Source organism: Neopsephotus bourkii, unplaced genomic scaffold (genome assembly GCF_033783945.1).
Source record: "Neopsephotus bourkii isolate Nb327-2 ecotype Australia unplaced genomic scaffold, CSIRO-AGI_Nbou_v1 NB_544, whole genome shotgun sequence".
Classification (NCBI taxonomy): Eukaryota; Metazoa; Chordata; class Aves; order Psittaciformes; family Psittacidae; genus Neopsephotus; species Neopsephotus bourkii.
This window is the reverse complement of record NW_026901045.1, coordinates 63,132-90,128: the sequence shown is the minus strand read 5'-3', so window position 1 is coordinate 90,128 and position 26,997 is coordinate 63,132. Positions and strand designations below refer to the sequence as shown.

Sequence of the window (26,997 nt, the reverse complement as noted above, 5' to 3'; positions counted from 1 at the left end):
TTCTGTGATGCCAGTGATATCATATCCCTGTAGCCATGCACACACCTAATTCCTCTTTTTTTATTCCCCATGCAATGGGTGTTTGTATAGAGGCATCTGAGCTGAGCTCCAAATAAAACCGATTCATTGGCTGGAGCGGCTGAAATACCTCTACATTGCTCCAAGTACTTATTACAGGTGCTGGTAACTGACTGGGAGTGTTTGGATGGATTGATACTCCCCTCCCCCAACTCATCTAGTTTAAAGCTGCTTTGTCCAGCCTGGCAAGTCTTTACCAAAGCAGTGCTTCCCCTTCTTTGGCATACCAGCTCCACCAGCCTCCAGTAGACCTGGCCTCACAAATTGAGTCCTATGTTATAAACCAGGCATTAGAATATTGATGGTGCGGGAATAATGTTGTTTATCTCTGAAACCAAATCAAATTATGAGTTGCATGCTGGAGACAATTATTTGCTTCATATTTACTTTTGTATTCTAATGTAGGCTTAGTGTGCTTTTTCTATGCAGTGCTAGTTATTTCCTTCTATGTTATAAGTGCTAGTGAAGGCTTTCTGGTTTCTCACATGCTGAACGTTTTTCTGTTGTTTGTGCTTTCTGTGTATATGAAATGCACACAAGAAATAGTTAATTCTTGTCATTATTTAAAGCTGCAGTCTGTCCCTGTTCTGTTCTGATGCACCTGGTACCACTCTTATCTCCCTGCCCTCCACAAGCCCCCAGCCCTGTAAGACTATATGCTTTTTAACTAAGCTCATAATCCCATTTTGTAATAAATACTTTTACATTTTTTTTTTAAGGAATTTTCCTACTAAAAATGGTGCTTTACTATGTAAGATATTTTAGTATCTCTGAAAATGCTTGCACTCAGATGGTTCAAAACAAGAAACTGGTGGCTCTTTGGAGCAGTGATTTTTGCATACTTCCTGTGTATCTTGAGTTGATGAATTCCTTATTGCTTTGCCAGGGGTTGTAGATTTCTATGTAATTCCATTGAAGCCATCCATCCAAGTACTTGAAATGGTATGGATTTCAGATATGATGCTAGTGTTAGCATTTGATACAGAACTGTGTTGCTGGGAGAAAGAGCAAGGCTTAGAGGAAGTCTCTGTTTCCAAGTAGACTGTTTAAACCATAAGACTGTGTCAATGTATTATGTATAAGGTCTGTTCCTTTACATTCCATTTTCCTCTCTGGTTTTTGTCTTGTAGTGTTGTCCCTCAGACAGCAGTAGTACTGAACAATGACCGGCAGAATTCAATTGTAGCCAAGATGGTTGGGCAGGAAGAGCCACTAAGCAGAGCAGCGGATTCTCTGGAAAATATTCTTAGCAAGTTAGTAGCGGTTATGGGAATCCTTCCCTTTCATTCTCTCATTTGACAGGTCAATATCAGTCTCTGCAGCAATTTCAAGTGCGAAATGAGGAAAGTTTTGGTAATAGTTGGGGAGGGGGGGAATATGCAACTGGTAATTGAATATTTTATGAGGCTGACAGTTCTGCCTACAGAGACCTTGTATGAGCAGGCAAGGTGTAGAGCAATGCTTCATTCTTGATGGGGTGAGAATATCTTGGCAGATGTGGGATTAGTTCAGTGTTAGTTGAGGGTCCACAGCTACATATATTTTACACAGATGCACAGTCACTTGGGAATGTGCCAAGATCCTCCTCCAGAGAAAGGCCACGAGGATGATCAGGGAACTGGAGCACCTCCTGTATGAAGACGGGCTGAGAAAGTTGCGGCTGTTCAGCCTGGATAAGAGAAGATGGTGTGGAGACCTCCTAGCAGCCTTCCAGTATCTGAAGGGGGCCTATAAGGATGCTGGGGAGGGACTCTTCATTAGGGACTGTAGTGATAGGACAAGGAGTAACAGGTTCAAACTTAAACAGGGGAAGCTTAGATCGGACATAAGGTGGAAGTTCTTTAGTGTAAGGATGGTAAGGCAGTGGAATGGATTGCCCAGGGAGGTTGTGAATGCTCCATCCCTGGTGGTGTTCAAGGCCAGGCTGGACAGAGCCTTGGGTGACATGGTTTAGTGTGAGGTGTCCCTGCCCATGGTAGGTGTGTTGGAACTAGGTGATCTTAAGGTCCTTTCCAACCCTAACTATTCTATGATTTAACCAATTGAAGAAGGAATATGCACCCACCCAGGAAGGCTTGTTAGAATTTATACTGTCTAAAGCAAATTTTAAATTAAGTGGAACTGGAGATATTGGGTAGGAAAATGTTCTTAAATAATTTTATAAAAGATTTAAATGTCTTTTCTTGTTTTGCACATTGGGCCTAGACTTTTTCGTTAATACAAATTTTGAAAGTACATCTAAAATTTCATTTCTGCTGTTTTCTTTCCATTTTATTTTGCTGGATAGCCTTGAGTTAAGAACAGGAAAAGGCTTGTTTAAAGTAGTATGCATTTGTAATACATTTAATTTTGTCTGTTTTCAATTTCCTTATGATGATACTATTCCTAATCAAGGATTGTATTCTCCCCTAGTGCTGTTCCTGGACGTAGGCAGAACACCATAGTTGTGAAAGTTCCTGGGTATGAGGACAGTCACAATGGAGATGGAGAGAGTGGCTCTGAGGCCAGTGACTCAGTTTCCAAGAGTGGACAAATAGGAAGCCACAGTATTGGGAACAACGTCACCCTTATTACACTGAACTCTGAAGGTATGAGCATCTAACTATAAGGCTACTTGAGCAGAGTAAATGTGGTGGCATAGTGAACTAAGATTGAACTGGAAGCTTTTGAAGTCATGTCACAGGTCCAACCTGGAACTGTTAGGAAGCACAGCAAGCATCGGATAGGAGTGAAACAATTTCAGTGAGTTGGTTGGTTGTTTCACTTTGAAGGCAGAACAGCTAATTTGAATTACTTGTAAAAATTATCCTTCATTGTAGCGGTGTAACTTATTATTTTTAATCCTTTAACACATGCAACCTAAATGGATTCCTATTGTTAAACTGTTTCAGGAAAGTAAATGACTTCTCTGGAATATAAAATCAACTGGTACAATTTTTTAGAACCATAGAATCATAGAATAGTAAGGTTTGGAAAGGACCTTAAGATCGTCAAGTTCCAAACCCCCTGCCATGCACAGAGACGCCTCACAATAAACCATGCCATGCAAGGCTTTGTCCAACCTGACCTTGAACACTGCCAGGGATGGAGCATTCACAACCTCCCTGGGCAACCCATTCCAGTGCCTCACCAACCTAACAGGAAAGAATGTCTTCCTTATATCCAATCTAAATTTCCATTGTTTAAATTTTAACCCGTTACCCCTTGTCCTGTCACTACAGTCCCTAATGAAGAGTCCCTCCCCAGCATCCCTATAGGCCCCCTTCAGATACTGGAAGGCTGCTATGAGGTCTCCATGCAGCCTTCTCTTCTCCAGGCTGAACAGCCCCAACTTTCTCAGCCTATCTTCATACGGGAGGTGCTCCAGCACCCTGATCATCCTCGTGGCCCTCCTCTGGACTTGTTCCAAGAGTTCCATGTCATGATTCTATGATTCTATGATTTTTATGTTGACAACACCAGAACTGTACACAATACTCCGAGTGAGGTCTCACAAGAGCAGAGGGGCAGGATCACCTCCTTTGACCTTCTGGTCAAGCTCCTTTTGATGCAGTCCAGGATACAGTTGGCTTTCTGGGCTGCGAGTGCATACAGCTGGCTAATGTAAAGTTTCTCATCAACCAACACCCCCAAGTCCTTCTCCTCAGGGCTGCTCTGAATCTCTTCTCTGCCCAGCCTGTAGCTGTGCCTGGGATTGCCCAAACCCAGGTGTAGGACCTTGCACTTGGCATGGTTAAACTTCATATGGCTGGGATCAGCCCACCTCAGATGCATGTCAACGTCCCTCTAGATGGCATTCCTTCCCTCCAGCCTGTTAACTGAACCACACAGCTTGGTGTCATCGTCAAACTTGCTGAGGGTACACTCAATCCCACTGTCCATATCACTGACGAAGATGTTAAACAAGTTCGGTCCCAACACCGACTCCTGAGGGACACCAGTCATTACTGGTCTCCATCGGGACACTTAACCATTGAGCACAACTCTTTGCGTGCGGCCATCCAGCCAGTTCTTTATCCACCGAGTGGTCCATCCATCAAATTGATGTCTCTCCAATTTAGAGACAAGGATGTCGTGTGGGACAGTGTCAAATGCTTTGCACAAGTCCAGGTAGATGACATCAACTACTCTAACCCTGTCCATCAGTTCTGTAGCCCCATTGTAGAAGACCACCAAATTGGTCAGGCAGGATTTCCCCTTAGTGAAGTCATGCCAGCTGTCACCAATCACCTTGTTGATTAACATGTGCTTTAATGTTTCTTAGCATGCCTTAAAGGAGAATCTGCTCTAAGATTTTGCCAGGCACAGAGGTGAGACTGACTGGTCCTTTTTTCCCCAGGGTCATCCATTTTCCACTTCTTGGAAATGGGGTTATATTTCCCTTTTTCCAGTCATTGGGAACTTCACCTGACTGCCATGATTTTTCAGATATGATGGCCAGCGGCTTAGCAACTTCCTTTGCCGGCTCCTTCAGGACCCGCAGATGGATTTCATCAGGTCCCATGGACTTGTGTATGTTCAGGTTTTTAAGATGGTCTCAGACCAGACCCTCTCCTACAGTGGGCCTAGGGTTTTCATTCTCACAGTCCCTGCATCTGCCTTCCAAGACTTGGGTGGTGCGGTCAGAGCCTTTGCCAGTGAAGACTGAGACAAAGAAGTCATTGATAACCTCAGCCTTTTCCAAATCCAGGGTAGCCAGTTCTCCTGATAGCTTCCGGATAGGGGGCCTATGTTGTCCTTAGTCTGTCTTTTATTTGCTATGTACCTGTAGAATTCCTTCCTATTATCCTTAACATCCCTAGCCAAGTTTAATTCTAAGTGGGCCTTAGCTTTCCTAACCTGGTCCCTAGCTTCCCGGATAACATCCCTGTATTCTTCTCAGGTCGCCTCTCCTTGCTTCCACCTTTTATAAGCCTCTTTTTTCTAAGTTTCCTCAGTAGCTCCTTATCCATCCAAGGTCTCCTGGCCCTCTTGCTGCACTTCCTTCTGGTTGGGATGCAACACTCCTGAGCTTGCAGTAGGTGATCCTTGAATATCAGCTAACAGTCTTGGGTTTTCATCAGCGCTGCCTCCGTACAATTCTAAACATCCATTGGACAGACTGTGTGTCAAATGTTTCTGTCCTCGAACAGGCAGGGGTCACCAGTATCGAGGCCATATTGCTGAAATCACAGCTGTGCTGTGAAGGGCACATCTCTAAGATAGAGAATCACCGCCTCCCTAAGACTGTTTTACGGTGAGCTCACCACCGGTTGCAGCAATACAAGTGCCCCAAAGAGGAGATATAAGGACTCCCTGAAACAATACCTTAGCCTTGGCTACCATCAGTGGTCCACCTTGGCCTCCAGTTGGGAGACTTGGAGACATACCGTACATAACGCTGTTGTCTCCTTTGAGAACACACGCAGGATTAGTCTCGAGGAGAAAAGACAGTGTGTAAAGAATCATGGCCCACCTATACCACCCAGGGAGACCTTTCACTGCTTTTTGCAGCAGGATTTGCCTATCCCACATTGGCCTTTTTAGTCATCAGAACACTTGTAGTAAGCGTGGGTAAAGCGCTTCCCAAATCTTCATTCACGAAGTCAAGCCATGAATGAGTTCAGATTAACATTAATGTACCAGCGAATAGTAAGCTACTTCAGGAAGTTATTGCAGTGGGATGCGCTTAGGAGGTTACCCTTGTACTTAAGAGGTAAATACATTGTCTCTTTTTGATCTGTAATGTTGAAACAGGAGGACTCTAATTTAGGAGTGATTCAGTTTCTTTTTCTTCTCCATGATCTCCAGGCACTAGTAAAAGCATGTTGGGTGTGAACAGGTTAGGATACAGTTAGTGACAGGGATTAATTTTAGATTGTCTGAAGTTGATTTTTTAAAAGTGCATGCAAATATTTTGAACTGACTTAAAACATCTCGGTTTTCTGGAAGTCAGTCTACTGAAAGTCTCATGCAGCAAAAATTGTTTCTGAAAATATTGTTCTACAACATCCGAACCTAGGATTTTTTGATTTTTTTTTTTTATGCATGCACATACAACATACACATATAAAGAGCTTTTAGGTTTTGTCCAGTTTGTATGTGGTGAGACAGAGTTGCTTCTAAAGGGTATTTAATTTTGGGTCAATGGGGAATTAAAGGAGACTAAGGCTGAGGGGCTCCTCAGCTATGCCAGGAGCAAAATTTCTAGCACTAGGAGGGTATTGTATAATGCCTTTTTTGACTTGGTTGCTTGGCACAGATTTGTAGAAACAAATGTGATATTGGCCTTCTGTGCTGTTGTTGTATATGTTAGTTTTGAGGGAAACAGCTAATCCATTCATGTCTTCAGTTCTGATTTTCTTCAGACCTTTAGAACACTCATCCGTTAAAAATCTGAGATTGATGAATGTTTTGAGAATCGGATTAGTAATCCCCCATGCCTACCTCTTCCTGCCCTCATGAAGATGAGAGGACTGCTTGCACAGAAGGAATGCTAAGTAAGCTAGCCTGCAGTATGTAACAGGAAGTTATAGCACCCATCAGCTTGCTTTCATAGTCTGTTGAAGAATTCCAAGTGACTGAGTTTCTCAAAGGAATCCGATTGTAAAATACGAGGGTCTGAGAATGGCAAAATTCAGCCCTTACACGCTGAAAGTAAACAAGGGGTTTGCAGCATGACTCCTAACTGTCATCTTGAGTCTGAAAAGCAGACCTGAACTGTATTTATAGTTGGGCTTCTAGCTGACTTTGGATATGGCATTGACCTGGGGGTATTTTCAGAATTTATTTAATAGACTTATATAAGGGTATTGCTTGCTTTCTGCTGGCTATTTTCAAAGAACATTCAGTCATGTATAGTAGTTAAAAATACTAGTGTTACTGCCTTTCTATTGCTGAAAAATAATTATACAAAAGAATGGAGCCCTGTTCCCACTTTCAGTAATCATCTAGAATTAGTTTGGGGTGTTTTGCTGACTAAACACTGTAACCTTATTCAATGTTCAGTTGTATATTAGTTTTTTTGCATGTGCACTAAATGCATGTTCTCTTTTCTTTGAGCAACAGTTACTTGATTCTTTCTTTTGCTTTTCAGAAAACTGAAAATGCTCATCCATTTCACAGATGTAGTTAATAGTCTGCCAAGTGTTGTTTTTAAGATGTAGTGTTTATGAACTGAAACCACCTAGAGATACTTAATCTCTAATTTTTGTGAAATTTTGTAATTTCCCCCCACATTTCACTTTGGAATAATCAATATTCTTTCACAAGGGGGTGATAGTAGAAATATCAACACCTGATGTATTCATTGGACTGCAGTTCTAAAAGTTGTGTTTGTGATTTTTATCTCACACAATTGAAGATAAAACCCAGCAAGAATAGAACTGTTCAGTATTGAATTATCAGTGTGCAATAAAATTAAAATAGGCTAGAAGTCTTACTAGTAAGTGACTTACTATTTTAATTAACATCAGACTTTTGGCATAGAAAATACCAAATGTATCCTTATCTACCCAACAAAGAGAGTGTGTTTTTTGTTATATAGATATTAATAACTGTCAAAAGTGATTAGTCTGCTCTTGGTTTGAATGCATATGCCTGTTCTTTTCTGCATCCCAAGTGGGTCTTCTGTAGAAAGGAGAGATGAGCAGTTGTTATGGATGTATATATGTAAAATTACATATCTACAAATTGAAGGATGATTTAATTCTAAGATCAAAGCTCAAAACTCTGTTTTACCAAACTTCTCTTTTTAAGAAGATATCTTCCTTCAGAAACACTGTTTGAAACACTTGAATGCTGCTGATCCTCTCAGGATTTAAGTGGGGAAGGGACATCAACTTAAAACTATACTGAACTTTGCTGTACTGAAACAAGGTACTGAATGAAGAAGCCCAAGTGTGACCCACTACTGAATTCACATTTGTGTAAAGTGAAAAAAACAGAAAGTACTTAAAGCAGAAACCATAGAACCTACCAAATAAATGTGTCCAAGCTGCTCTATTCTGGTAATTTAAACTGCTCAAGCAATGCTAAAATGTTAATTGTAAGCACTGTTTCTTATTACAGTTACACAAACTAAAAGTATAATGACTGTAAGGTCTAATTAACTTAATCATCACCCATCATTTTTCTTTTTATTTATTCTGATTTAAGAAAAAATCCCCTCCTTGTATATTTAACACAATACATTAATAATGTTGAAAACAGTCCTTACTTTAACCAGGAGTCATTGTTTCAAACCAGAGAATTTTTTGTTGTATAATCATCTTAGTTATTATCTTAGCTAAGAAGTTCTGATTTGGAAGAGCTTTTGGAAAGCTCCTCTGACAGTTGTGAAACTCCTCACCCACAGTGCACAAAACTAAATAAACCTCAAGCCTGGTTAAACTTTCTCTTTTCACTTTCTCTTTTCTCTTTCCACCTTCTGAAACATCAGAGCTGCTTAGGTATCTCCTGTGTTGTGGTAGGAATGCACTGAAGCATTTTACATCAGGAGGCATGCCTTTGTGTCTTCATATAAACTTTTTTCTGAAGTGTGGCTTTTAGGAATAACAAGTACCCAGCTGTACACATGTTTTTAGAAGTCTTTTGTGTAGCTGTTACTCCCTGAATACATGAACATGTCTGTGTTAGCAGAAACCTTTTGTGGAGAAAGGAAACCACCAAACATGAGTTATAGCGCGACTTGTCAAACTTTCAAACAAACCATTTTACTGTGCAAGTACCTTAGAATTTGGATAAAGACTACGTTTTGAAAGGTTTTGGTAGGTGAAAACAATGTAAATATAATGAAAAGTAATGTTTTCGCTGTGTTCTCCTGAGGTACTGTATGCTTTTACTGTAATCTAGAGGAAACTCATAGGAACTTTTCTTGTTCATTGTTCATACCATCCTCCTCAGCATGGATTACACATCTTTCTCACTGAATGAAATAAGAAACAAATGTATCTTGAACTTTCTAAGTAGGCTTAAAATTGAGCAATGGATTAATGAAGAACATCTTTAAAACGTCATCAATTTGGCCTGGTGTCTATGTGCGTGTCATTTTTGAAATGAACTATTGTAGATCTTCAGAAACTGTTACAAAGCCTGTTTTTGTCCATTTATGTTTGTAAGGATTTAGTTGCTCTGTGCATTACATAGTTTATAATGCAGAGACTTTAATCCCTCTCTTCAGCTGCGATTGGGATGGGGTTGATGTTTGTCTCAGGTGTATTGAAACTGTGCAGAATTGCAACTTAAATGTCATAGGCACCCTCAAACTTTATGCAGTTCACTGATTTGTGCAAAGCAAAGATAGCACAGAAAGATTTCATTAATTTTACTGATACAATTTGGAGTGGGAGAGACATAAAATTTTATATACTAAGAATGCTGAATTTTGATTTATTTTTTTTTTATAGTTGTGTGGGAGTTTGTGCTAAATGGTGTGGTGCCATGCTTCTATTTCCCTCTTCAGTTACTGTATATGCTACACTTTCAGAGTGGTAATAGAAGGAAAAGCTTAGGCTGTTAAATTGAGGCGACCATTTTCCTGTGCTTTTCTAGAACTCTTGAAGCCTCTGAATTGGATTTCACCAACCTAAAATGCTGCAGCTGATATTTAATGACTTTATTGCACAGAACGTAATTTGTGAATCCATTCTTTAGGCCTTTGTATCTCTGAAGATACTGTCACTAGTTAGTTATGTGGTATGAAAGGCCTTGTGTATAGTCTCAGGACGAGTTTCATCCAAATATTGTTGCATTCTTTTGGGTTTTGCCTTCCACTACAAAAAATAATACTGTGGAGGACATTAGATCCACACTAGTTTTAAATGACAGAAGTTTTAAAACTATGATATTAAGTACCTATATTGTCTTTTGACTTTAATAAATTCTCATAGCGGTATGTGGCTGTAATCCTGTCAAGGGTTGGTTTTCAATTTGACTAAGCTATATCTTGGCAGCTGTATGCATTTCCGTGGTCACCACAAATCTGTTATAAAATATTCTGACATTCTCAAATATATTTGTCTAAACTTAACTGAAGAGTTTTAGCAGTAGATGAAGAAAAGCAAGTTGCATCTGAGATGAAATAATACTCTTCTCTCCAGGCTCCAGTTACCTCCCCTTTTATTTCCTGTAAGACCTCCTCTTTGGCCTTATCTTCAGAAAGCTGTTGGAAGTATCATTTTAACTCCATCAGCTTCCCCTTGCATCCCTTTCCCTACTCTGTGGCACCCTTGTTATGAAGGAATACCTGTCCTATGCCATCTGGTGTTGCTCTGATTTTCTCAGCTATAGATGATGGGTTTCCTGGCTTGTAATGTTTTCACCAGGACTTCTGTACTATTTTCTGCTTCCTTGGAAAGATAACTATCCACAATACTTGCTCCTAATATTTTATTTTCTCATGGTGTTTACATAAAACTTAGCCATAGTTGGGGTACCTTTCTTGTAAGATACTACCTTGAAGATAGTTTTGGTGATGCCTACCATCTCAATGCATGTTGACACCTGCATCAAATCTACCTTTTGTCTTCTGCCTTGTCCTTGGGTTATAAAATTGCTGGGTAAGGATGTTGTATTTGTTCTGTACTTATTATCTTCCTCAACCCTTGATTCTAATGCAAGAGTGTTACTGTCCTGGGTTCAACAGTAGCAGTCATTTTTTCTCCTTCTTGGTAGCTGGTGCAGTGCTGTGTTTTTGACTTTCAGCCTGGGAACGGTGCTGATAGCATCTAAATTTTTAGTTACTGCTCAAATATTTGGTCTGGCCAAGGACTTTCTGAGCCTCATGCTCTGCCAGGGAGGAGGGGAAGCCGGGAGGAAGCAGAGACAGGACACCTGACCCAAACTAGCTAAAGAGGTATTCCATACCACAGCACGTCATGCTCAGGATGTAACTGAGAGTTACCCGGAAGGGCTAGTTCACTGCAGGGTTGGATTAGGTATCTGTCGGTGCTTGGTCTGGCTGAGGGGGGGCGAGTTATTGGTCGGTGGGTGGTGAGGTGTTATATTCTCTTCCCTTGTAATTTCCTTTATCGTTATTATTATTGGTGGTAGTAGTAGTGATTTGTGTTATTATCTTAGTTTACTAAACTGTTCTTATCTCAGCCTGTTGCATTCTTTTGATTCTCCTCCCCATCCCTCCGGAGGGCAAGGGAGGGGGAGGGCAAGAAGAGGGGGAGTGAGTGAACAAGCTGTGTGGCTGGGTTTAAACTATGACAGCTACACTCTTGGATTTATGGGAAACAGTCAAAAACTGTGGCTGTTGCTTACTCGTATTTTCTCATTTGTTAGGTAAACTGCTTGGAATTCATGTAGAAAAGATCACACTTGGCTCATAAAGAACTCTTTCTGCTAAATCTGGATCTTGCACTAAATAGGAGTTTCAGAATTTTACATTAAGTACTGTTTTACCAAGAGATGTGTGCAAACAGCAGAAAGCAAAAATAGATAACATCCAAATATATTTAATAATCTTTTTTATAGACTAGTTTTGCTGTGATCTGGCAGTTTTGCATTTCCTCTGAGGTTTTGACTTTCGTTTTGTAAAACATTGCAAGAACTTGCTCTTCAAAATTTCACATTAGAATATGGGTAAAACCAGAATTTGCCTTTTTTTTTTTTTTTAATGCAGCTTATGTATAGGAAAAATATTAGCTTAAGTAACTGCTTCAGATTAGCTCAACAAAACTTAAATGTTGAATACTTACAGTTCAGCTAATGAATAAGCTATCAAAGATACTGTGATTATTCTGTTCTTGCATGTTTCTCTAGGAGATCTGATGAGAGCATTATTTTTCTTAATATTAGATATTGCTTTCAAGATACAAGAGGCTTCAAAATGTAAGAAATATTATAAAAATGCTGTTCTTAAACATCTTCAGTATATGGTAGCATTTAAAATATTCTGTGATTTATTGTACAAGCAAGAGGAGCATCTGTTCCTAAAACATTAATGCACATTATGCTATCCTTTTAAAGTTTCACAGTAGTTACTGTCCTATTTTCAGTATGGAAGAAAAAAAAAAAGTCCTCATTTCAGGGTATAAAAATATCCCATTGAGCATTACTATGTTGCTTTAAAGGCAGATATTTTTTAAAATGTCTATGCCAAAGCCGAGACTATGAAGCTATGAAGAAACAAACACAGTCCTTAGTCTCTCCCATGTATGTTAAATGCTTTTGAACACAGCTCCATAAAACCTGGTTTTAAGTGATACAAATAAAATGGCAAGATCCACTGACTTGGAACTGGTTCAGTGAACTTTGCACTTGATACACTGACATATAATGTTGGAGACAATTAGGATAGTTTTGTGTCATATCTGTCTTCTCTGCATTCCTTTCACTGCATTTTAAGACTAAAAATACAGAATTAGGAATGTAAACGTTTGATTTTTTGTTTGTTTTTTTTTGTTGTTGGTGTTTTTTTGGGGTTTGTGTTTTTTTTTGTGGTTTTTTTTTTTTAGAAGATAAGGGAAAACTGGTCTACATGGTGTGTTAAAGGATGAATATTTTTCCAAAGAAAATGTAGTCACACACTGTCTCTTGAATTTCATGTCTGGAAGGGTCATTTTACAGTAGTACTTTTAAATAGTGCTCAGAATTTGCTTTCCAAACGTGAATCCAAGGAGCTATTTGTATGGGGCCCAGACTTATCCATCCACAGGATTTTCCAGTTCACTGTAAGATCAAATCTCAAATGTTATATGCTCATTTGCAGCATTTTGCTTTTCCTGCCAAGTTCCCTATGACCAGATAAAGTCAGTGAGAAATTAGAAATATGTTCCTTTTCTGACACGAAACACCTTTTCTAAGAGCTTTAAAAGCTTTTTAAGGCCACATATTTCAATTTTCTCAATTTCATTTGGATTTTTTTTTCTGATTGTTTTAAGTTACAGATGATTGCATAGTCCTCATTATCTACTTATGTTGAATAAATTCCCTGGCCTTCTATGAGTCATAAAGGAAGTGTTATCTCCTCTTCATCTCATGGATTTAACCACATATTAAAGCTTATTTTTAACAAATATAGCGGCCTTATTTTTAACAAATATATAATCTTGCTGATGTTGAAACTTTTATGAACACAGACAAGTATGCTTTGTTGTTGTGTGCCCATGTATGTTTTCTTGCCGTATGTGTTGTCTGTTAAACAACTGAAGAAACCATGAGTGCAGGATATATTTTCACAGTATCTTGGATAGTGTGACAGTCCCCTAACCTTAGGGGCTTAGAAGTTAATTGCAGCTGCGTCTCTGTTAACCAAATCCTTTGTGCTATATGGACAATTATGATGATTGTCAGCTAATGAAGTCAGTGTGCTGTAGTCTTGGTCACTACTCTTGTGAGCTGTGTATGGTTTGTAGGGACAAAGGAGTTGGGCTAACTGACAGAAGTTTATTTAAAAAGATGTCTGTCCTGGTGTAAGCCCAGTTGGTAACTTGGAGCCATGCAGCTGCTTGCTCACTACCCCCTTTCTTCTTCACCCCTCCCCCCTACTCCTGGAGGGATGGAGAGGAAAGGTGAAAGAATGTAAATCCGATGGGGTGAGATAAGAACAGTCCAATAACTAAATTATAATACAAAACTACTACTGCTACTGCTAATAATAACAATTAGGGAAATAACAAGGGGAGACAATATAAAATTAAAAGGGAAGGGGAAAAAAAAAACCCAAAACAATAAACACAAATGATACACAGTGCAGTTGCTCACCACCTACTGACTGATACTCAGACCCACCCAAGCACATATCTGGCCCTTCTGGGTAACTCCCCCCAGTTTATCTACTGGGTATGAAGTGCTATAGTATGGAATACCCCTTTGGCTAGTTTGGGTCAGGTGTCCTGTCTCTGCTTCCTCCCAGTTCTTGTGCCTTTCCTAACTGGCAGAGCATGAGCTTGAAATGTCCTTGATTGGGTAAGCATTACAGCTAAAACATTGGTGTGTTATCAGCATTGTTCTTTGACTAAAGTTGAAAACACAGCACTGCACCAGCTACTAAGAAGGAAAGAATTAAGTTGCAGCTGAACCCAGGCCTTAATGAAGTCAGTGCTCTGTAGTCTTGGTCAGCTAATCACTATCCCTGTGAGCTGTGTACGTTTGCACAGGTGAAGGATTTGGACTAATTGTCAAAAGTTTAAGAAGGTTATTTGTAATCTTCTACACATCAGCCAAAATAGTTCTTGATTTTCTAGAAATGTGGTTTATTTTTGTAGGCTATGAGTTTGTGGTTTTGTGGTTTTGGTTTGGTTTTTTTTTTTAAAGGGTAAGTTGGGGGGGGGCACAAAAACCCACACACCCTAATCTTGACATGTTTGATTCCCAGAAAAACATGTGAAAATACTTTCAAAGTTTCCTAATTTGTCAGAAGAACTTGTCAGCCTCAGCATCTTGAGACTGATTCTGTTCCTGCATAGCAGTAAGAATACCAAATGCAGTGATAGGACAAGAAGTAATATGTTAGAACTGAAACAGGGGAAGTTTAGATTGGATATAGGGAGGAAGCTCTTTATTGTGAGAGTGGTGAGGCACTGGAATGGGTTGCCCAAGGAAGTTGTGAATGTTCCATCCCTGGCGGTGTTCAAGGCTTGGTTGGACAGAGCCTTGTGTGACATGGTTTAGTGTGAGATGTCCCTGCCTATGGCAGGGGAGTTGGAACTTGATGATCTTAAAGTCCTTTCCAACCGTAACTGTTCTATGATTTGAGGATTTGTGACTTTATATATATGGTAAAATTCTAAAGGAATTTATTGAAAGATAAACCATGTAATTGAATGACTTCTTCACATTTTTACCCTTCTGAAGGTGTGTATAAGAACAATGAAGCATGATAAAGCTCTAGTATGGGCAGGATGAGTGACTTCTAAGTCAGGAAGCTTTGTTTTACTCCACAAATTTAAGCAAACATAGAAATCAAATCCAAATGATCTGTGTCAGTGAGCTTTGAAATAGGACTGGAATGTCCTATCTAGTTCCATCCAGCTTCTGTTAGCATTGTCAAGACTTGTAGTGGAAATTTTTTAAATCTGGAATGAGTCTCATCCCAGGTCCTGTGTTGCTGTGTTGCTTCAGTAGGGATTGATCATCCTTATGAGCTCAGTTCTGCTTTCTTAGTAGTCTGGAAGGCACCGACTTTTCTCATTACCTGCAAGGATTAATTTCAAGTGAGGGCTTAGTATTCCTCTTAAAAAGAATAGGCCAAACTGAAAGGCTGGGGGGACAGAAATAAAAAAAAGTTCTTGTATATAAATGTGTGTGTATGAACAAGATAATTTGGGAATAGTTCTGCTGCTAATAACCATGTGCTTGAAAGAAGATGCACTTGGCAGATTATTATATAGATAATATAAACTATTGACTAGTAAATTTGAAGAAAGACCAGTTTTGATTGGGAACTCTGCCAATTTTGAATGATTGCTTGAAATACTATTTTTAAGTGATTAAATAAGTTACTGCTCACTATTGCTTATCATTTAAATTTTTAAATTTATCACCTTGCTTAGACTTATTTTAATCTGATGCTTCTGGGGGAAAATGCAGTTCAAAGATGCTAGATTCTTGAAGTTAGCTGTACTTTATGGAGTTGCAGTAATCTTCATTTTTAGGGGTTGACTAACTTGATGAATGAGAACACTGTGAGTATAGTGTGTTCTTTCAGCTGTTGGCATCAAGTATAAGACACTAAAAGGAATTTGAGAGCGAGTTAGATATCTGTACTAATTGCACCAGTTCCCCATGTAGCCTAGAACATTAATGGCAATAACTTTGGTCACCATTGAGACCATTTGAGAGTAACTTTTTATCTGTAGCAAATCTTGTGAGCCTATTAGTTATGCTAAATTTTTAGGATGTTTACAGAGACTATGAAGAAAACTGGAAGAGCTCATGATGGCTTAAGAAATGCTGACTGTAACTGAAACCTGTTTCATTCTGTGCTGTATTAGAATTTGCACAATCTCTCTTTTTAGAGGATTACCCCAATGGGACATGGCTTGGAGATGAAAATAACCCTGAGATGCGGGTCCGTTGCCTCATCACGCCAGCTGACATGCTGCACATCAGCACGAACTGCCGCACAGCTGAGAAGATGGCACTGACATTGCTTGATTATCTCTTCCATCGGGAAATTCAGGCCATTTCCAACCTTTCAGGCCAGGGGAAGCATGGGAAGAAGCAACTTGATCCTCTCATGATTTACGGAATTCGCTGTGAGTATGATACTGAAACTTTTGAGTTTATCCTGTGTTGATGAGTCAGAAGCTATCTGCTGCTTGCAGTTAAACTAGGTTTTATAAGAAAGGGGTATGTACTGTTGTTACCAGACAGATGCTTTGTTAGCTTTTGTTTATGAAGGATTCCTAATGGGCTGGTTTAATCTGGTTTGTTGTGGATGTTCACCAGAAATTCTTCAGTCTTGAAATCTGAATTCAGATTTCTTTGCGTCTACCAGCTGTGAGCACATCAAGTGTAGTAAAAATCAGATAAATATTACTTTCTCAGATAATGGAACAAATAATGAAACAAATTATCCAAATTTAAATATTGTTAATGTGTCCAAAGCAGTATGGTCTTGACTCTTAGGTTTTTACTTCACATTTTTTGTGTATTATTTTAGAAGACTTGCTTACACTGAAATAGAAGAAATTTGCAATTCATACTAAAGGAGAGATTAAGCTTCATAAAGTCTGTGGATTCATAACAAATGCATAATTAATGTACTTCGGTCTGCTCCGGTGTGCATAGGTCTTTTGCTTATTAAAGCTATTATGTAGTAATAAGCAGATATTACTTATATTGAAGATGCATTTTTGACAATTTAAAAGGAATGAAATATGTTTTGTATATGTGTCCTGGGTTCAGCAGTAGAGGTCATTTTTCTCCTTCTTAGTAGCTGGTGCAGTGCTGTGGTTTTGGCTTTCAGCCTGGGAACAGCGCTGATAACACCAATGTTTTTAGTTGTTGCTCAGTGGAATTATTACCCTTATCATTATTATTGTTGGTGGTAGCAGTAGTGGTTTTGTGTTATACTTTAGTTACTGGACTGTTCTTATATTTTCAGCCCATGGGAGTTACATTCCTTTGATTCTCTTCCCCATCCCTCCGGGAGCGGGGGGAGGAAGGGGGGGGGGGGGCGAGTGAGCGAACGGCTGTGTGGTACGGAATTACCAGCTGGGCTTAAGTCATGACAATATGGAATATAGTAGGCATAATACTAGTTTTAAGGAAAAAGAAGAATCTGGACATATGCATGTTGTTCATACAGAGCAAGGACATATAGACTGTAATAGCCACTAGTTTTGAGTGAACAAGAATCTGGACATAGGGCTCTTGCCCTGATATGGTGACTGGTAGAGAATTACTCTGTGAATACACTGAGAACAGCCAAGTGTGTTTCATGTACTATGGTGTAAATATTTTTGGGTAAAGGAGGTAGGTGACGGCATCTGGCACAAGTGTTAATGCTCTCGTGGATATCTTTGTTATACATGTAAAGAGGAAACATATTCAAATGTTAGTGTGGAACTGAGAGAATCTGAAAATGACCAACTTCACTAACTGAACTAGTTTTTAATATACCAGTAGATCTCGCTGTTAAAAGATACTTTATAGTCACATCTTACATAGGTCACCAGTGGATTAGTAGATTGGCAATGACTTGTTATACTGGAGTGTTTTGTATGCAATTGTCAATTTGAAATGCCAGTTAAGGCTTAAGAACACAGCTAGAGAGAGCTTGCTTTGAATGGTGTTTGAAGAATTTGATGATTTGTTTTTATGCTTCTGTTAGGACACTGTGTTTTGATAGTTGCATGGAATAAAATAGAGAATGTTTGACTGCTGTGCTTTCTTTATGCTGAATTGAACTGAGGAAATACAGTCCTATTAACCCAGTTTTGTTTCTTGTAATTTGCTGGCTATCTCAGAGAAATTGATTGGCAAACCTAACTCCTTCAGTTTGCTGCATCGGGCCAATTTTTGTTTTGTTACATACCTGAAACAGAAGACTTCAGGCTTCTATCCAAACATATTAAATTCGTATAGTTAAGGGAGATTATTATTCAAAGTAATTGTGATCTCCAAAACCTTTTTATCTGTTGATCTCAGTGTAAATGATCTTGTTCCATTGTGGTTTTAAAACTTTGGATTTTGACAGTAGTTTTTAGAAACATGAAGAAACAACACTTGCTCTGATGTTAAAGCAAGTCACAATCAGCCCTTTTTCCCTATTGCTTAAATCTGTGAGCACAAATCAAATGATGGAGTTTAAAACTATTTGTGTGGGAAGAACAGGTTTTTGAAAATGTGAGCATGTGGAAGGAATGTGCGCATGTGATTGAATTTTCAAGCTGGGGATGATGTCATTTATATGAGGTGTTCTGACCATGAAGAAACTGGATTATAAAAGTTGATCCCTGCAGTTGGAAAAGGTCTACAGTGGCAGAATTGTAACAGCAGTGGATTGCAAGCAGCAGAACTTGGAATGATGGACTGGGCACAGAAACCACTATCTGTCTTTGTCATAAGCATGGTTCATAAGGTTTGGGATCCAGGTATCTGAAACATATCTTTATCTCTTCATGTTGGCTAGTGAGTTGCTTTCTTTTGAAAACTAGTCTGTTAAAAATGGGGTTGTGTATGTATTCTGGAAAAAATACACTCTGTGAATCTAACCATAGTTTACTTTTTTTGGGTACCTAAATGTTAATGGCTATTAAGATTTGCTCTTGGCAATGATAAACTTGTGGCAACAAATGAAGAAACTTGGTGATGCAGCAAATTTAATAGTAATAATATGGGTCCAGAAATGATGATTTCATGTACTAATATCAGCACTGCGAATAATTAAGTTGAAACGTAATTTGATTTCAGTAGCCTGTTTACAGATTTGCTATGATGTGAGTGAACATATGGATGTTTTGTAACTTTTGAGGATGAGATTCTGACCATGTTCAGTCCAATGGCAGAACTCCTACTGAGTTCAGCTGTGCCATGAATTGATTCCTAATTTTTTCAGTGAGGTACTGGGAAGAGCCCTGCCATGCCATAGCTATTTTGCTTTCCAAGTCCACAGACCAGCTGTGAAGTGTTGTTCCATAAAATCTACCAAAACCTGAGTGCAGCGCTAGCATGGGAACTACATTAGGTGGTTGTCCTACCATTGTGGTTTGCTTCTGCTGTGAGCAGTAATACTGCTGATACCTAACTACATTAGGTGGTTGTCCTACCATTGTGGTTTGCTTCTGCTGTGAGCAGTAATACTTTGATGCATTATTTTAAACTTAAATTAAAAATCTAATGTCATCAGCCTTGCATTTGCCAATCATAGCTAGAAAAGCTAAAGCCAATATAAAGGATTTTAATTTTCCTTTTGTTTCAAATTTCTTTAAGCTTGTCAGTAGATAGTCCTTCCTTTCTTGAAAATACCAACCAAATCTGCATTTAATAGAAAATATTTTGTATAATATGCAAAAGCTATTGAAAATGAAGAGATGTATGGTTATTAAAACATCTTGATATACTGCATTAGGTTTACTACAAGAGAGATGAAAGTTTATCTTTGGAAGTATAAGTTTTCACTTGTGGTATAAATTTGCTTGTGTGGTGGCAGGGGTATTGAGAGTTTCTGGTCAAGAAACCAAGATGACTTAAACTATATGTCATTAAGTAGCTCATTACTTCAGCCCTACTAAAAATGTAGACATTTTCTGGTGAAATACAATATAGGAATATCCACAGTTGTAATTTTCTCTGTGTAACAGAAAATACAGGTTTAGCTCTCTTGAGATTTTATAGCAGTTTCCATGAATGAGTTTGAAAAAACAGGTTTCCAAATTCAGAATTTTGCATTTATAAGAAACTTGATAGCACAAAGGATAATGTTACATGTTGTCTTGGAAAAAAATTGAGAGGGGATTTCTGAAGTTCATAAAAGAAAATTAGTACTTAATATAAGAAAATAGATTAAAAGATGAAAACAAAATAACATTAGTTAAATGGGTTAATATTTGTTTCATCCAGAATATATCCCCATTATTTAAATAACGTAGGAAAAAAGTATTACCTGAAAATACCTTATGCTAAAGTCTTATTTTTCGCTTGTCCTGGGTTCAGCAGTAGCAGTCATTTTTCTCCTTCTTAGTAGCTGGTGCAGTGCTGTGTTTTTTGACTTTTGGCCGGGGAACAACACTGATAACGCCAGTGTTTTAAGTTACTGCTCAAATGTTTAGACTGACCAAGGACTTTGTGAGCCTCATGCTCTGCCAGGGAGGAGGGAAAGGCAGGAGGAAGCAGAGACAGGACACCTGACCCAAACTGACCAAAGAGGTATTCCACACCATAGCACATCATGCCCAGGATGTAACTGAGAGTTACCTTCACCTGTTTCACCTTCTCATTTGCTTGTAATGAAGATTTTGATCTTAATAGCTATGTGGAATGAACAACAAACGTACCACATTTCTGTTCAGTCTTTCTCAAGCATTATCATGCTTTTAAATACTGGACGAAGTGGAATAAGTTGCTTCTCAGAGACAAACAGTTAGCTCTAACGTTTCTCACCAGTGGATCTATTTTATGAGATACTGTAGACTGTTGCTATTATGTATTTATGTATATAAATAGATGCTACAGTTACTCAAGATGTACATTATAAATACAGAATGTTTTGGTATTTTTTGGTTTTTCATTTTCACTTAAAATTCTTTTCTATTGTTGTATTTTTATAAATAATACCCATTTTTCCTTTTATATACTTTTTTCTTTTTTTTCTTTCCTCATCTTTGTATGCTTTTTGTACTTTGTCTTCCTTTCATTTCCTGTTTATAATTCTGGTCTTCATGTGTCTTATTTCTGAATATCATACTAGTCACTAGCTATTTGTCCTGGGTTTAGCAGTAGCAGTCATTTTTCTCTTTCTTGGTAACTGGTGCAGTGCTGTGTTTTGACTTTTGACCTGGGAACAGAGCTGTAAACAATGATGTTTTGGTTTGGCCAAGGACTTTGTGAGCCTCATGCTCTGCCAGGGAGGAGGGAAGCTGGGAGGAAGCAGAGACAGGACACCTGACCCAAACTGACCAAAGAGGTATTCCATACCACAGCATGTCATGCCCAGGATGTAACTGAGAGTTACCCAGAAGGGCTAGTGGACTGTGGGGTTAGAGGAGGTATTGGTTGGTGCTTGGTTGGGCTGGGGGGGGGCGAGTTATCAGTTGGCTGGTGGTGAGGTGGTGTATTACCTTCCCTTGTTATTTCCTTTATCATTATTATTATTGGTGGAAGCAGTAGTGGTTTGTGTTATACCTTAGTTACTAAACTGTTCTTATCTCAACCTGTGGGAATTGCATTCTTTTCAATTCTCCACTCTGTCCCTCTAGGAGTAGGGGGAGGGCAAGAAGAGGGGGGAGGGGTGTGAGTGAAAAGCTGTCTGGCTGGGTTTAAACCACGACACTATTACACTGTGTAGTGTGTATATATATATAATAGTTTAAAACAGTGTTATACCTAGATGCAGCAGAGATCACTACAAATCTTGATTCCCAGCAATTGTAGATGTGTATCTAGGCCTTGGATTCCATCAGGACACTGTTAGAGAACATAAAGAATAATTTTTTTCAATTTGGCTTTTTGCCTTATCTCTTGAATATCTTATCAGCACTAAAAATTGATGAATTCCTGTAATTGGGATTGTTGTGACTACACTGCTAATTGTTGCTTCAGTCTATCCCCCTTGAAGGACCAGACTTAAGAATCAGTCACGGTCTGGATACTGTGGAGGTTTGAGGGAAGAACTGGGTTAGTGGCAGTGCTCAAGGTAGTATTTGTTGAGGACCTCTGATGTTTTGTGTTTAACCCGTGCTCCTGTTTCTTCATTATGTAGCATATTAGTTAATCTTCCAAGCTATAGTGGTCTAAAAAGAAGTTGTGTGGTTTGTATCTGCATGGATGAGATAATCTTGTGATCCCGTTTTCTTCTCCTAGTAATAAATAACATGGACTGTAGGTCTTTGGAAATAAAACTTCACTTCAGCCTGTTCATCTGAGGACTGCAGTGTTATCAGATGCTGCAGTGCATTTCCCCTCAGCTGCCAGATCATGGCTTAGAAGTACGACAGGCTTCAGTTCACAGTTTGAAGGGTTGAGTATAAGCAAACAAGAATTGGCCTGGTTCTGCAGCATTCGTGCCTGTGGCAGGTGGGGCAGTTACAGCAGGTTCTTCTGAGCCATGTGGTATTCAAAACCTCTACTCTGAGTCTTGTCAGGTGGAGGAGGTCCAGTTGCTAAAGTTAAGAAAAGCTGCTTTGTGGTTCATGCTGAAGTCCATGAGAGTGGTGACTTGTTAGGGGCAGAACTGGGAAACAGAGGAGGGAGAGTTTGCAGCTGTGTTGAACTATCTCATACTCAAGAAGAGAGTTCAGAACATCTTTAAATGGAAAGAAGTGCAAGAAAGCATTTTTGTTGTGTTTTTCTTGTATCCAAAAAGCATTAGTGTTTGTGTTTTTTTGTTGTGGGTTTTTTCTTTGTTTTTTGTTGTTTTTTTTTTGGGGGGGTGTGTGTGTGTGTGTGTGTGTGTGTGTTTGCTTTTTTTTTTTTTTTGTGGTGTGGTGTTTTTTTGTTCAGCACCCTCAGGAAAGGCAGCAGTGCTGCTTTTTTTCAAATGTTATCTTCCTCAGAGCAGCAAAAGTCTGGCTTCAGTTCCAAATAGCTGCTACTCTGTGAATCAGTTAAATGTTGCCACATAAAGGAAAGTGATAACCTTTTTTGAGGCTGGGGAAGAAGATAATATGAGAACCCATTGAGTTTATCTCAGCACTGCAGTTCTCATAAATGGCATCAGTGCTGGCACTTCCTTACTGACTTTTCGTAAGCACTATAATTTAATGCTGGCTGTTGTTTTCTTCTTTCCTGAGCACTTCTGTTTATTTCAGTTACTGACATGTCCAGTTATTCTTTAATAACCTGAAAGAAAAAAAAAAGGCAGCAATTTTGGGAAATAAAAATTGCTGGCAGTGTGTCTTATATAATCATAGAATAGTTAGGGTTGGAAAGGACCTTAAGATCATCTAGTTCTAATCCTGCCTGCCATGGGTAGGGACACTTCACAATAAACCATGTCACCCAAAGCTCTGTCCAACCCAGCCTTGAACACCACCAGGGATGGAGCATTCACAACCTGTCTGGGCAACCCATTCCACTGCCTCACCACCCTAACGGGAAAGAACTTGCTCCTTACATCCAATTTAAACTTCCCCTGTTTCAGTCGGAACCTGTTATCCTTTGTCCTATCACTATAGTCCCTAATGAAGTGTCCCTCCCCAGCATCCTTATAGGCCCCCTTCAGACACTGGAAGGCTGCTATGAGGTTTCCATGCAGCCTTCTCTTCTCCAGGCTGAACAGCCCTAACTTTCTCAGCCTGTCTTCATACAGGAGGTGCTCCAGTCCCCTGATCATCCTCGTGGCCCTCCTCTGGTCTTGTTCCAACAATTCCATGTCATTTTTACGTTGAGAACACCAGAAGTGCACATAGTACTCCAAGTGACGTCTCAAAAGAGAAGAGTAGAAGGGACAGGATCACCTCCTTCGACTTGCTGGTCATGCTCATTTTGCTGCAGCCCAGAATACAGTTGGCTTTCTGGGCTGCGAGCTTGCACTGCCGGCTCATGTTAAATTTCTCATCGACCAACACCCCCAAGTCCTTCTCCACAGGGCTGCTCTGAATCTCTGTCCAACCTGTACTGTGCCTGGGATTGCCCCAACCCAGGTGTGGGACCTCGCAATTAGCATGGTTAAACTTCACAAAGTTGGCATCAGCCCACCTTACAAGTGTGTCGAGGTCCTTCTGGATGGCATTCCTTCCCTCCATTGTTTCAACCAAACCACACAGTTTGGTGTCATCAGCCAACTTTCTGAGGGCACACTCAATCCCACTGTCCATGTCAGCAACGAAGATGTTAAACAAGACCGGTCCCAACAGCAGTCCCTGAGGGACACCACTCGTTACTGGTCCCCAACCAGACATTGAGCCATTGACCACAACTCTTTGCGTGTGGCCATCCAGCCAGATTTTATCCACCGAGTGGTCCACCTATCAAATTGATGTCTCTCCATTTTAGAGACAAGAATGTCACGTGGGACAGTGTTGAATGCTTTACACAAGTCCAGGTAGATGACATTAACTGGTTTACCGCTGTCCATCAGTTCTGTAGTCCCATCACAGAAGGCCACCAAATTGGTCAGGCAGGATTTCCCCTTAGTGAAGCCATGCTGGCTGTCACCAAGCACCTTGTTGTTTTTCATGTGCCTTAGCATGCCTTCCAGGAGAATCTGCTCCAAGATTTTGTCAGGCACAGAGGTGGGACTGACTGGTCTGTAGTTCTCTCTCTCCTCACATTTCTCTTGTTGTCCTTGCGTTATACAAATGATGAATTTAATTTTCCACTCTTAAATGTATGCATCTGCTTAGCCTTTTGGTTGCTACTGTGATTGCATATAGCTTGATTGTGCATGATGTGCTGTCAGGTGTTTGTGAGTTTGTAGACTCTACAAAAAGAAGAAAACTAATGCATTAGGTCATTTGGACCGTCTCTTTCCAGCCAGTGCACAGTTGTTCCATCTTGTCAATACTTTTCCTCTTTTGGCTGTATTTATTTAAAGTATGTGCTGAATTGTGCTGGTCCTCACTTCTTGAGAGGCAGCTAAAACCAGACAGGTAAGTCTGTGCTGTTTTCTCAGGGTCTTTAAATGTTGCTTTTGGAATGTATGATGAAAAACGGGTGTGTTCTCTAAGTTTTGTGAACAATGTACTCATTGGGAAGGTTATTGCTACAAATAAGAACTTAATTGAACAAGTGTTGTTTTTTGTGGGGTTTGTTGTGTTTGGTGTTGTTTTTTATTTTAATTTTAATTTTCATTTTTATTTTTTTTCCCTAAAATGTCAAGGGAGTCTTGCATGGATTTTGAAGCAATTACAAATTCATGTATTAACAAGCCCCAAACCCTGATGTCAGCAGGAAGTATTGGACCATTTATAATCAATGTGCTGCGTGTGATTTCCAAGGATCATCTTTATTGATACTAAAGATCCATATAAGCTATGAACCTATAAGTGAAATAGAGGATTCTTTGTATCACTGTTTTACTTATCACTGTTTTTGTGTGAGTTTTTGTGGTTTTTTGTTGTTGTTTTTTTTTTTGGGGGGGGGGCCTCCATGCATGGAACTTCTCCAGTGTTATGACTGTCTGCAGCATAGTTACTCCAGTGTGCAGCATTGGTGTCCCTTTAGGGGTGAATGCCCAAGAATGCAGAGCATGCTTTACTCATCATCTGTAGAGGAGGCTGGTGGTAACCCGGTACCACTTGGGCTCAGTTCCTGCATAAAGAAAGTATCCTAATGAACTTTCACTGTACTCCAGACAAGAAATATTTTCTTTACTATTGAAGGCCTATAAATGACAAACTTGAACTTTAGCTGTGTGGTTTTAGAGGATTCTTCATGTCCAAGTATTTTATCCCTGACATTTTGAGAGGAAATGCAGCTCAGCCACTTAATGCAGGTTGATAAGCGCAGCAATAATGTACATTCATCTGGAAAGCACCATTGCTGCATGCAAGGGGAGCTGTGATTTCCCAAAATCTCATAAACAGAATTCCAGAAAGTTGCATAGCTTTTCCTTTCTGGGTTTTGAACTTTCTCTTTTCTCCATTTCACAAGGGTTAAAGAGCAAAGTGAGGAGATGCCTTGAGCTGACTGCAAGTAAAATGTAAATAAATTCCTGCAGCGTTTAGGCTTCTGTCATGCTAGTCCTTTCCAAGCCCACAAACTCCTTCGGAAGGGGAGAAATTTTCATTGTTGATTCATAAGTGAGTGACGTGTCGTGGTGTTTGGAATCCAGATAAGCCCTCACCACAGAGCCTCAGGAGCCTACGTAATGGGATGTCTTGGTAAGGGGGTGGTTAAAGCAACAGCCTTCCTTTTATCATTGGTTCTGCCACTGCTTCTGTCAGATCACATTGTGCTGCTGTGTAAAAGATAAACAGTTGTTTAATCAACTTCACTGTAAGGTTGTGGCTATCAAAAGTGACCTGATATGTGGTTATTGGCAGTGGCTCCTTAAAATCAGAAACATTTATTTTGATCAAGCATTATTGCTTCCATTTAGGTGATTCCATTTGCTTTGAGTATCAGACTCTGATTTCAATCAGTAAGTTGATTCTTTGTCAATAAATGCATCATGTATGTATGTCATACATGTATGTATGTCATTTGCTCAGCATCATCATAGTGGAGTACCTCTCATGTGACTTGTGAATTATAGCAAGCCTGTAGTACATGACTTGAAAACTTTTCTGTTCTGGATTATGAAACCTATGATTTGGTCTAGGATTATTTTCTCATGGAGTTGATTGATTCATTTAACGAGTTAGACAATGCTTTTGATAATTAGGCTTCAGTTATTAAACAGTTACATTTTTGCAGGTGTTGACATTCTGTCACCATCAGAGAAATGTGATCAGAAGACCCCTATGGGAATGCCTTATAGCCATTGGTTTAACACACCATGTAGAGCTTGCTTCAATCACAGTGTATGGCCAGGAACATGAAAAATACTCTGTTTTTTATAGTGATTAATTCAGTTGCTTCCATTTCATAGCACATCTTGTTCTGCAGCCCTGCTAACCTTTTGTAGCACTTGGTGTGTGCTGCAAGGGAGCCGGAGATTGACCAAACATGCACATGTACAGGTTGAAATGCTGTTAATTCTTGCCAGAATGGTAAATTTGAAGTTCCACTAGATGGCATTATTTGCATGGTTTTGGCTGTCTCTTGTCAAAATAAATCAGGTTCACCTCTTGGTAAAAGACATGAAAATAGACTGGCTGTTTTTGCAGCAAGGTGGTATGGTGGAGCTTTTCTGCTTTAGAAGAGGGTATATTGGTGGAA

General features: G+C 39.5%; 1 protein-coding gene across 5 annotated transcripts in view; it reads left to right on the top strand.

The window, feature by feature from the left end:
• Positions 1-26,997, top strand: part of LOC133210958 (protein BANP-like) — an 82,487-nt gene that overhangs the window by 26,277 nt on the left and 29,213 nt on the right. For 4 of the 5 annotated variants that reach the window (XM_061350862.1, XM_061350861.1, XM_061350859.1 and 1 more), the window contains 3 exons: positions 1,209-1,331; positions 2,491-2,666; positions 16,026-16,265. In XM_061350862.1, coding sequence (XP_061206846.1) covers positions 1,209-1,331; positions 2,491-2,666; positions 16,026-16,265 — 539 coding nt within the window. The remainder of the gene's footprint in view (positions 1-1,208; positions 1,332-2,490; positions 2,667-16,025; positions 16,266-26,997) is intronic. The other variant, XM_061350860.1, reaches the window with a different exon arrangement.